The sequence below is a fragment of the Musca autumnalis genome, unplaced genomic scaffold, assembly GCF_047663935.1.
Source record: "Musca autumnalis isolate F117 unplaced genomic scaffold, ASM4766393v1 scaffold_3, whole genome shotgun sequence".
In the NCBI taxonomy this organism is placed as follows: Eukaryota; Metazoa; Arthropoda; class Insecta; order Diptera; family Muscidae; genus Musca; species Musca autumnalis.
The window spans coordinates 153,281,149-153,293,838 of record NW_027411866.1 but is presented as its reverse complement, the minus strand read 5'-3'; the positions used below and the strand labels follow the sequence as shown (position 1 = coordinate 153,293,838).

The window sequence follows — 12,690 nt, the reverse complement described above, 5'->3', positions numbered from 1 at the left end:
GTACTTAGTAGTAGAACAATGTAAACTTTGTGTACGAATATGTTGAAACTATCAGCACTAGCTTGAATTATTATATGTTGCATTTATATTTAAAATATTTAAAAAATGTATATGCGAATTTTATAACCAACCATTTTGTTTTTCGACAACAAACCAAAATGTTACTTGTTAGATATATACAAAAGGTGGTTGTTGTGCGAAGGGAAAATTGTTTCCGACATATCGATCCGAATTCGTAACGAAATCGGAAGAAAAACATTAGCAAATTCGAAGGGAAATTTACTTCCGACATTTTCTCCGAAATCGGAACGAAATCTGAACAAATTCCCCTACGAAAAATCGTATAGAAATCGATACGAAATCTGAACGATTTTGCTTCCGAAATTGTTTCGATATGTCGGACATCCGACATTTGGTTTGCTGGGTATATATATATAAAATGCAAAGAAGCCAAGATATCTAAACTTGAATATTTCGAAAAAAAACTAGAAATGGGCGGAACTTGCCCCGCCTACTTTGGTTACTTTCCTATGTAAACTTTAAAACGCCGATACACGTGTCTCATATTTATACCCTCAGCATTTATGCTAACGAGGGTATATACACTTTCATACGGGCAAAATGTGCTTCATCGAAATAATGGTTTTAGACCCCAAGTGTGTTTGGACGAAATGTGTTTCAGACAATTTGGAGTCGATTGAGCAATGTCCGTCTGTATGTCTGTCTGTTTGGCTGGCTGGTGCGCACGATAACGGATTAACCGATTCGATCCAAAATTTGGCTTTCGTAATATTTTGTCCAAACTTAATTTAAGTTCGAAGATGGGCTATATCGGTCCACTCCTTTTGGTACCTCCCCCACAAAAGTTCGAAAATGTTCGGAAAATTTGTGCACAGTAACCGATTTGGCCCATACTTTGCACATCGTGAAATTTTTACTAAACTCAGACGGGGTTCCAAAATGGACTCATTCGGTCCACTCCTTCGGGTAGATCCCACACAAAATTTCGGATAAGTTCAGATTAGGACCTGCTCTCGAATCGCTTTGATTTTTGTTGCAACAACTTGTATTTATTGCCCCCCAGCGAAGCGATTTGCATTCGCTACCTCCATTACGACGGTAAAAGTGTTTTCAGGGGCAAGTCCATATTTCTTAGGAAAACAGCCCGAAAGGTGTAAAAAATCTCTATGTCACCATATGTGGCTGTCGGAGAGCACGATAACTCTCGTACTGTTCAACCGATTTGGTCCAACATTTGGTCTTCGTCATATTATATCCAAACTTAGTTTCATGGGGCAATACCTCTCCACAACTTCCTGTACTTCTCCTCAATATTTAAGTAATGTCACTTAAATGCTAGGACGATATCACTTGAATGGGACAACCAATTTGGTCCAAACTTTGGATCTCCTAATATTTTGTCAAAATTTAGTTTAACTTCTAAAATGGCCCATATCGGTCCCCCTAAGGGTACCTCCCCCACAAAGGTTCAACATTTGTGTCTTAGTGCAATCCATTTCTAATCCACATTTTTGTCGGCAAGTTCAAATGTCCAAAAAGGGTCACAAAATTCTGAAGAGACCTTAAATACATTCGATCTGTCCGTAGGTTAAAGTTTCACTTCACTTTGGATGAGGGTATTTATCTGTCGGCAAAGCCGACTGACACTTTTTTACTTGTTTTAGCTCTACTTTCATAATCTACTCAGTTTTCCTTGTCATTTTTATACCCTCCACCATAGTATGGACTCATTTGCGACCCTATAAAGTATATATATTCTTGATCAGGGTAAAATTCTGAGTCGATCTGTGCACGTCCGTCCGTCCGTCCGTCTGTGGTAATCACTCTAGCATCCACAAAAATGGAGATAGAACGCTGAAATTTTGGGAAAATGCGTCTTTTGTTTGCAGGCAGGTCAAGTTCGATGATGGGTTATATCGGTCCACGTTTTGGTATAGCCCCCATATAACGGTACCCCCCGATTTACGGTATTTTGACGTTTTTAGCTACATTTTCAGACCGATTTAGCTATAATTTGACATTTAGGGTTCCTAAGTGTCAATAAACTTATATAACAAAACTTGTGGACATAGGTCCACGTTTTGATATAGCCCCCATATAACGGTACCCCCCGATTTACGGTATTTTGACGTTTTTAGCTACATTTTCAGACCGATTTAGCTATAATTTGACATTTAGGGTTCTTAAGTGTTACTAAACTTATATAATAAAACTTGTGGACAGAGGTCCACGTTTTGGTATAGCCCCCATATAACGGTACCCCCCGATTTACGGTATTTTGACGTTTTTAGCTACATTTTCAGACCCATTTAGCTATATTTTGACATTTAGGGTTCTAAAGCGTCGATAAACTTACATAACAAAACTTGTGGACATAGGTCCACGTTTTGGTATAGCCCCCATATAACGGTACCCCCCGATTTACGGTATTTTGAAGTTTTTAGTTACATTTTCAGACCGATTTAGCTATAATCTGACATTTAGGGTTCTTAAGTGTCAATAAACTTATATAACGCAACTTGTGGACAGAGGTCCACGTTTTGGTATATCCCCCATATAACGGTACCCCCCGATTTACGGTATTTTGACGTTTTTAGCTACATTTTCAGACCGATTTAGCTATAATTTGACATTTAGGGTTCTCAAGTGTTAATAAACTTATATAACAAAACTTGGGGACAGAGGTCCACTTTTTGGTATAGCCCCCATATAACGGTGCCCCCCGATTTACGGTATTTTGACGTTTTTAGCTACATTTTCAGACCCATTTAGCTATATTTTGACATTTAGGGTTCTAAAGCGTCGATAAACTTACATAACAAAACTTGTGGACATAGGTCCACGTTTTGGTATAGCCCCCATATAACGGTACCCCCCGATTTCAGGTATTTTGACGTTTTAAGTCACAATTCTAGACCGAATTAGCTATAATTTAATATTTAGGGTTCTTAGTGACCAAAAAACTTATATTCGAAAAAATTATGAACTTAGGTCCATGTTTTGGTATAGTCCCATATAACGGTACCTCCCGATTTTCGCTATTTTGAGAACTTTACCTACAAGTTTTAACCGAATAAGCTGTAATTTGAACATTTGACATTTGTAGTTCTTAGTGGTCACCACACCTCTCCGCCAAAAATTGTCAAGAAAGGTTGATGTATTGATAAAGCCCCCATATAAAAGTACCTCCCGATTTTCAGTAATTTGATGATTTTAGCAACAATATTAAACCGAACTAACTGTAATTTGACATTTAAAGGTTGTAGTGGTCACCACACACCTGATCAACAATTTTCAACATAGCCCCAATATAACGATATCATCCGATTTTCGGTACTTTGAGGATTTTACTTAAAATGTTTAACCGAAAGTAGGTCCATGTTTTGGTATAGCCCCAAAACAAACCTTCCGATTTTCCGTACATTAGCTTATTTGTTGGACGAACTTTCTGTAATTTGAAATTTAAGAGCCAACAAAAATTGTTCATTTAAGTTCATATTTTCGTATAGCCCACATATAGGGGTACATCCGAACTAGCTGTTAATGACATTTGTAGTTCCCACGTTATGTACCGATTTTCGGCATTTTGAGGATTTAAGCTACAATTTTTAACCAAATTAGGAGTTATTTGACATTAAAGGCTCCCATCAAAAACTGTCAATATAGGTCCATGTTTTATTATAACCCCTATATAACGGTACCTGCCAATTTCTAGCCCACCAAACATTGTCAACATACATAGGCACCATAAAAAGGGCCTCCCGAATGAAGCATTTTATGTACATTATCTGACATTTTAACGTACCCACTTAAAGTTGGGGACAGGAATGAAAACTAATTATTCCATTTTAGTTCAGAATATTTTATGGTGGAGGGTATGAAAAGTTCGGCCCGGCCGAACTTAACGCTTTTTTACTTGTTTTGTAATTTCACACTTTTTGCCTAGATCGTGCCATATTTACACAGTTTTCAGTATTTGATATTTGTTCGTTACAAAATAAACAGATAACCACATTTATCACAGTAACTGTCATTTTAAATTTCGTTACAACTTTTGACATAAACATTCTCTATTTTTATTTAAAATGTATGACTGTCAAGTACATTTTTACTTAATTGTTACTACGATTAAGTACCAAAAGTAACATAATTATGACGTGTCAAAATACTTATGACGTTTTGCATTTGTCTCCCTATTTAAACATCCGCCTACCTTAACAGAAATTAAGCTGGAATTTCTTTGATCCATTATTTTTTATTTAGCTTAAAGGTCAAAGAAAAATCCCTAGCTGTTAATATCCCGTTTTATGAATGCTGACAATAATTATTCGTATGTAGATTTTGTCAAAATAATTATGCCAGGGACTGTATAGTAGGGCTATAACCAAAAAATACCATTTGTGGAATATTGTTGTGGAAACGCATGTTTTAGTTCGATTCGGCGAAAAAAAGTTTCCGCACCGACTAAGATTTCTAAATGCCTTTTGAACATTTTAATAAAGAAACATTTTGAAGTTAGTTTTTTGAACAAACATTTATTTGTATACATATATAAATATTTATGTTAAAATAAACGCTTAAAACATCGGGATTTGAGGACATTTATGTATTCAATAATAAATATCTTATTTAATAAGGATATGCTTTAATAATGGAAAACATATAAGAAAACACTGCCATAAAAAACTTGTATGCAATCGGTGCGGAAACTTTTCTAACGGTAGGGGAAGAGTGATAATGCATTTCTTAACATTTTCCCATGCGCTATGTGGTGGTACTTTTGATATTTGCAAAAAATGCAGAAAAGCCATAACCCTAATGTATATTCCTCAGAAAAATTTAAATAGAACTCACCGCCTGTAATGCTCATCGTAAATTCACGACAATGTACGAGAACATCGTATGCATTTTCCATAACTTGACATTTATCAAGTTCCTCAAATAAACGCGGCATCTTTTTATGAAATATTGGAAGAAATTCAACAATTTTTGAAAATTTAAACGCAGTATCCATTAGCTTTCTATGCGATTGCCATTCCTTGTCTATAAGGAAAAATTTTAATAATTATACATATTAAATTAGGTTAATTGAAATGTGTATAAATAACTAATTATGAAGCAGTAATGTTTCTTTTGATCTTGCAAGGAAAAGTCGTATTGTTATTTTAAAAACTCTATAACACTTTACCGTGGATTTATTTCCATCACATTACTGCTCCACTAATTACATCATTGCACTATGGTCCTAAATACAATTTTTGTATTGAAATTGTTGTTTATTAATATTATTTTGAAGTATATACTTTTCTCTCAAAAATACCATGATTTTGTAGTTGTAGTTTAGAAGTAATTTACCTGCGTATTTTAGTATTAAAAATATGATTCAAACAAGAATTCGCATTTGATACCATAGTGCATTGTTTTACAATTCCATTTTCATACCTGGCATTGTCATAATTCCATTCCCCAATGCATGACGCATGCCCTTATATGATAGTTTTGGCTTGTTTTTTGTCATTTTGGATGTTAGAATATCTTTTATGCTTTCGGGATCGCTGGTAAAGAAGTGCGCAAATGGACCAATATAGCTTACAAAATTATGACCGAGTTTTTGGCAGTTATCTACGCTATTCTTGATTAAAGCTGTAAAAATTTTTCGCAATTAAAACAAAAAGAAAATATTAGGAAATCGTTTATAATGTGAAATAAAAGCAGCGGAGAATATTTTTCTGAGGATAGAAAACTGCATATGCCACATGAGCCGAAAATCTGGGAGCCACATGAGCCGAAGATCCCATTACCAAGTAATGTAAACAAGTTCCTTTCTGCATTACCAGTGGGCTGAAAAATAATTGGTTATTTTTTTACATTTTGCCTACTAACTTTACTCAGTGCTAACTAATGAGTACGGTGGCACAGAGCGTGTGTGTCCGATTAAAAAACCGAGGTTTGTGCGTTCAATAGAGTAATGATTTTTTACAGCCTCGTATCCTTGTATAATATTTTGAAGAGCTCTTACCTAAGATTACATAAAATCTTAATTACAGTCGAAATCCCTTATAACGTCGTCGTTTATAACTTCATATAGCTTATAGCGACGAAATCCAAAAGTCCCGAATTTCTGCCCTTTATATTCCCCACAAATAAATATCGCTTATAACGTCATATCGGTTGAAACGTCGGGTTTTTGTGAAATATTCGAATTTTGACACCGGTTATAAAATCGAATCATACGACAAAGGATATTTTCTCTCAATAATTTGTTGTGTGTCTATTTTTTCAAACTCAAACAACAACAAAATACCAAACTTATCCACAACAAACTCGAAGATGGCGGTCTCAAGTCAATTAAGCTTGAATTTTTGCCACCCAATGTCACATCTGTTTTACAACTTATGAACCAAGGTGGAATAAAATCGCATTGCCGGATCGGCAAATATCCACTATCCTGGCAAGAAAGAAAAGGATCAAAGTACGAAATGTAGGATACCTCGTTATTGTTAGATGAATCATGGAAAAATATAATGTCTTCTGTCATTGGTAATTGTTAACGGTCCTTTGAACAATTCTGAAGACATTTATCTTCATTCTAATTTCTCCCAACACGTAGAAGATATTGAATAATTAGTTGCCATCTATGACAAAATTTTCACATCTGCCATATATAATGAAGACGACATAATATTGAAAGTTTTAGATGGAGGCAAGTCTAACGAAGAAATTGCAGATACTACAGAGACAGAATTTCAAATGGCGTCAGTGTCAGAGGCGTGTCTAGCTGTATAAACTCTTCAAAAACCTTTCAAAACCTAAGTTAAATTTAAAACTTATGTCGGAATTCAAAAACACGAACTAAAATAACAGACTATTAGAAATAGTACCATATCCTATTTTAAGGTGATATATCTGCTGAAGAATGAATTTGATATGGTTATTTTTTATTAGTTTGTTTTTAGTAATTTATACTTAGGTATATAGAAAGAAAAAGTAAAAAATTTAATTGATTTTATTCATTTACTTAATAAAACCGTGCACCGTGGTGCAATGGTATGCACACGCAAGGCGTGGGTTCTATTCCCCGGCCAAGCAACATCAAAACACTGTTCAACGGTGACAAAATACCCCTCAGTAATGTTTGCGACATTTTCTGAGTATTTCAGCCATGTAAAACTTTTCTACAAAAGTGGTGTCTTAGACCTTCTTTCATCACAAGTGGACACTGACCTCCCCGTGGTGTCACCTGGGGAACTGCCTTTAACACCCGTTAAAGGTAGTGAGCTAACATGTGCCGCGCGTTCACCCATAAGAACGTTAAAAACTTGGGTTTGGGCGTCGGTTTAGTAACCCTCCCCTAGAAAAAACAGTCTATTTTGAAACAAGTGAGCCAAGGCTATAGTCGGATCGGGGCCGACTATGTGATACCCTACACCACTACCCCTGTTCATAAGCTTTTGACTAATAAAATTCAAAATATTAAAATTGGGATAGCTTAGCGCCTTTGCTCTGAATGTCTTCATTAACACAGGTCAATTTTTTGAAACGCATTTAAGTGCATCGACAGTACAAGCCAAATAAAAAATGGAAAAGTGGGATGTATGCCAACCATCAAAAGACTTCTTTCTCTGTTAGACCCCCATCAACCCCCAAAATTTCGTGAGGATCCGATCAAAATTTCGTAGTGTGATTGCACAAAAATGGAAAAAGGGATGCATTACCGACTATTGCGATATCTCTGTTGTTTGACCACCTATGACAACCTACTTCACATCGTTGTAAAGGTGATATTTTCTACTTTCCTTGCCAGGTTTTGCTTTCGATATACCTCCTACAGAAGGGAGATATTAACTTTGAAATAAAACGTTGGGCTTTTTTCCAAATATTTTTTGTCACATTCCGACCCCTGAATAATATCCGACCATTATCAAAAATCAAAAGGTTTTTTCCTCTGTGGGACCCCCAATAACACCCAACATTTCGTGACGATCCGATCAAAATTGCGACCTGTAGCGTGATTACAAGGTTTAGATGGACAGACGGACAGACGGACAGACGGACGGACTGACGGACGGACACACATAGCCAGATCGACTCAGCTCGTCGAGACATTCATTTTGGTATATATAAGTATGGGTCTACGATCATTATTTCGATGCGTTACAAACTTTTTGGCCAAAACCAACTTATAATACCCTCCCCACATAGTGGTGTAGGGTATAAAAACGAAAGAAAAGAAAAACAAATCCCTCAAAAGTAAACGACCCCCGCAAACGTTTTAAGGACCATGATCTGCGAATCCGCACCTTGAATGTTCGCACTCTTTATAAAGAAGGTGCAGTTTACGCATTGGCAGATGTACTTGAAAAGTACAAGGCCGACATTACTGCCATACAGGAAATACGATGGAACGGGAAAGGCGCTACAACAAAACCTAAAGGTGACGCACTGTATTATAGCTGCCATGACGTAAAGCATGAGTTTGGTTGCGGATTTGTAGTTGGTCGGGGTTAAAACATCTGGTCTCCAGCTTCACCCCAGTAAATAAAATACTCGCTACAATTCGAATAAAAGCAAAATTCTTCCACATCCGCTTTATTTGCGCTCATGCTCCTACTGAAGACAAGGACGAGCAGACCAAAGATATATTTTACGAGCGCTTAGAAGAAACTTATGACCGTTGCCCTGCCCATGACATTAAAATTATACTAGGCCATTTTAATGCCAAAATTGGAAAGGAGAATATCTTTGGCCCAACAGTCGGGAAATTCAGTCTCCACAGTAACACATCTGACAATGGTATGAGACTGATAGACTTTGCACCTGCAAGAAACATGGTAGTTAGCAGTACCAGATTTAAGCATCTCGATATTCATAAGGGCACCTGGCTGTCGCCAGATCAAAGAACAATAAATCAAATTGATCACGTTGTGATAGATGGAAGTCATGCATCAAGCGTCTTGGATGTACGATCGATACAGATAGCCACAGCATATTCCACTCTATTGACCCAACTGCTTAATCAAAGCACTCCTCGTCCAGATAACATATCAGGACAATGTCAAAACTTTGTCCACTCCATGCAAACAGCCGCAAAATCAGTACTTGGCTACCAGAGACCTCCACCAAGGAATCCATGGTATGACCATGAGTGTCGTGCTGCTACCGAAGAGAAAAATGCGGCATATAGGGCTACTTTGCAATCAGTAGCAACGCGCAGCGCACGAGAGAAGTATCGGAAGAAAAGGTTTTATCCGCAGGAAAAAGAGAGATATGGAAAAGAGGGATGTACAGGAGACCGAATGAAGTGCGAAAATTTTACCAAAGAGTGAAACATCAAACTGATGGCTTTGGAACTGGCACCTCCTCCTGTAGAGACGAGCAAGGTAATCTGGTAACTGATACAGATAGTGTACTAAGGATATGGAAAGAGCATTTTTCCAAACTGTTGGTATCCAATAGTAGCGAAGTCGACGAAGATACCACAGATCCAATCCCAGAAGATGGTATTGAATGTATACCACCCGGCCAAGATGAGGTAAAGACAGCAATAAACCGGCTGAAGAATAATAAGGCAGCAGGAGCTGATGGCCTACCAGCCGAGCTGTTTAAAACCGGAGGCGACACGCTGATAAGGTGTATGCATCAGCTAGTAAGCTCCATCTGGCAGGAAGAACGCGTACCCGACGATTGGAACCTGAGCATCCTCTGTCCCATCCATAAGAAAGGAGATAAATAAAGTCTTATCCAACTATAGGGACATAAGTCTTCTCCCTATTGCCTACAAGATAGTGGCAGGGATATTGTGCGAACTACTAAAGCCCATGGTCAACGAAATAATTGGACCATACCAATGCGGATTTAGACCTGGCAAGTCCACCATTGACCAGATATTTACCCTGCGGCAAATCCTGGAGAAGACCCAAGAGATGCAGATCGACACACACCACCTTTGTGTCGGTTATAAAGCAGCCTTCGACAGCCTGCTACGTTCAAAGGTATTCCAAGCAATGCCTGAATTTGGTATACCCGCAAAGCTCATTCGGCTTTGTAAAATTACTTTAACTGACACGAGATCCTCAGTTAAAATAGGAAAGAACCTCTCCGAAGAGTTTTGTACCAAAAGAGATTTCAGGCAAGGAGACAGCCTTTCGTGTGATCTTTTCAACATCCTGCTAGAAAAGGTTATACGAGAGGTAAACGCCAAAAGAAGTGGCACAATCTACACCAATAGCCACATGTTACTTGCTTATGCTGATGATATAGACATCATGGAACGATCAGTAAAAGAAGTAACCGATACCTTTATGAAGGTCGAAGGAGAATCTGCTAAAGTGGGTCTGGCGGTAAACGGTGAGAAGACCAAGTTGATGGTGTCGATGCGCAATGCGTCCATTGAGATCGCACCAACTGTTGAAGTTGGTTCCTATAATTTTGAGGTAGTAAAATACTTCGTATATCTCGGCACCGCCGTAAACACAACAAACGACATCAGTTGTGAAATAAAAAGAAGAATTGTATTGGCCAACAGATGCTACTTTGGCTTAAGTAAGCACTTTACAAAACACTGATACTACCCGTGCTGATGTATGGTTCCGAAGCCTGGGTACTTGCGCAAGCAGATAAGGCAGTGCTTGGCGTGTTTGACAGAAAAATTCTTCGAAAGATCTACGGACCGATCTGCGTTGACGGTGAATATCGACGTCGTATGAACCACGAGCTGTATCTGCTATACAACGACATCAATATAGTTAAACGTATCGAGATGCAGCGATTGCGTTGGCTAGGCCATATAATAAGAATGAGCGATGATGAACCCGCTGAAAAGGCGTATAAATTCGAGACACATGGCGGTACACGCAGAATTGGCAGGCCAAATAATAGATGGCGCAAACAAGTGGATGAAGAGATGACAAGGCGCGGTATTCCAAAAAGCGAAGCACGAAACAGAGAGAATTGGAGATCTTTTCTTAGTTCGGTCTATGGAACAAATGTTCTGTAATGGGCCAGCTAAATAAGTAAGTAAGTTTTAGAAAGAACAATGATGACGCCCCATATGAGCTCTTTTAAAGGGAGCATTATCAGTTAAGATTTTCTGATCCTGCAAGGAATGGGAGGCACAGTTTGTTGTTGTTCTGTTTCCTTTTTACTTCAATACCCCGTAAATAAAAAGGTTGAGGGTATAAAAAGTTCGGTCGGGCCGAACTCAACGCTCTTCTTACTTGTTTCAATACAATTGGTTGTGGAGAGTATAACAAGCCGAACTTTTTTAATTAATTCCCCAGAATAGGATTTTTCAATAGAATTGGAATCAATAGAAAAATAATTATATACCTTCTTTATAAAAGTTTCTTCGTCCAACGTTAAACTTGTTGACATCCTTCATTACACCATTTTCACATGTAATTCGAAGAATTTCAGTTGTAATTTCATTATTTAATTTGAAATTCGAAACATTTCACTTATAATTTGAGAATTCCAAGTGTATTTCGAATTATTTCATTTGTAATTTGAGAATTCCAATTGAAATTCGAATTTTTTCATTTGTAATTTGAATTATTTCATTTCGTTATTTCTAATTGATGACGGATTATTCCATTGACCATAGATTTTAGCCGTTTACACTCGGCAGCACATTCCATATTCCATTAGGAGTGTAAGTTATTTACATCGAACCTCCATCTCACTCTATCCAATGCAAAATATCTAAGTTTATTAAAGTACCTTTCGCTTTTGTTTAGAATGATCCTTCTCCAAGTGGTATTGGGTAGTTTCTGCATTCTTGCATTAATTTTTAATTAAACACTTGTACTGTTTGAAAATTATGATATAAACAGTACTCAATACATACTTGCTGGTGTCAATATAGGCCCAAATCCCAATATCATATGTGATTTATGTGCTCCTACTTTTGCTGCTAATCGAATTACTTTCCGATCATTCCAACGATGGTATATCCATAAAAATATTACACTGTATATTGCGATCGATAAGAACAAATCCATATTTTTCTAAATCTTAAACGAAAATGCTTCGAATTGATGATTGTTTCAGTGGCTTTATAAAGACTATTCGTACAATTGTACTCGAAACAATAGCAAACGCAAAAAAATTAAATTTTACCGAATGATTTAAAATGGATACGTGCCAGGTATAGATTGTGTATTGGCAATGTAAATTGTATTAGTTATGAACTCACCACATTCTGAATGAAATGTAATGTTCCATTTCATGTTCCATTGTTACAACGAAATTGTACCATAAATATCTATATTTTAGAATGCAGCTGTAACAATATACAATTAGAATTATTAGATTTGAAATGAAAATATATCACCTTCTAGCACATTGTTAATTGCTGCCATTTAACTATTTCTAGAGGTTACGTTTTATAAAAAAGTACAATTAATTTATGTAATCCAAACAGGTAATGTTTACACGGTGCTTTTGAAGCAACTTTAAATGAAACTACAATGTTCATAGATGAGAAAAATCAAAACAAGTAGAAAAGCGTTAAGTTCGGCTGGGCCGAACTTTTCATACCTTCTACCATAAAATATTCTGAACTAAAATGGAATAATTAGTTTTCATTCCTGTCCCCAACTTTAAGTGGGTACGTTAAAATGTCAGATAATGTACATAACATGTACATGCTTCATTCGGGAGGCCCTTTTT

At 37.0% G+C, this 12,690-nt stretch overlaps 1 protein-coding gene across 1 annotated transcript in view; it reads right to left on the bottom strand.

Moving 5' to 3' along the window:
• The window catches only part of LOC141397962 (probable cytochrome P450 313a4), a 45,082-nt gene extending 32,903 nt beyond the window's left edge, over positions 1-12,179 (bottom strand). Inside the window, exons 1-3 of the mRNA XM_073974994.1 lie at positions 11,867-12,179; positions 5,464-5,664; positions 4,876-5,064 (exon numbers count right to left, since the gene is read on the bottom strand). Coding sequence (XP_073831095.1) covers positions 4,876-5,064; positions 5,464-5,664; positions 11,867-12,020 — 544 coding nt within the window. The 5' untranslated portion in view covers positions 12,021-12,179. The remainder of the gene's footprint in view (positions 1-4,875; positions 5,065-5,463; positions 5,665-11,866) is intronic.
• Positions 12,180-12,690: the final 511 nt, after the last annotated feature.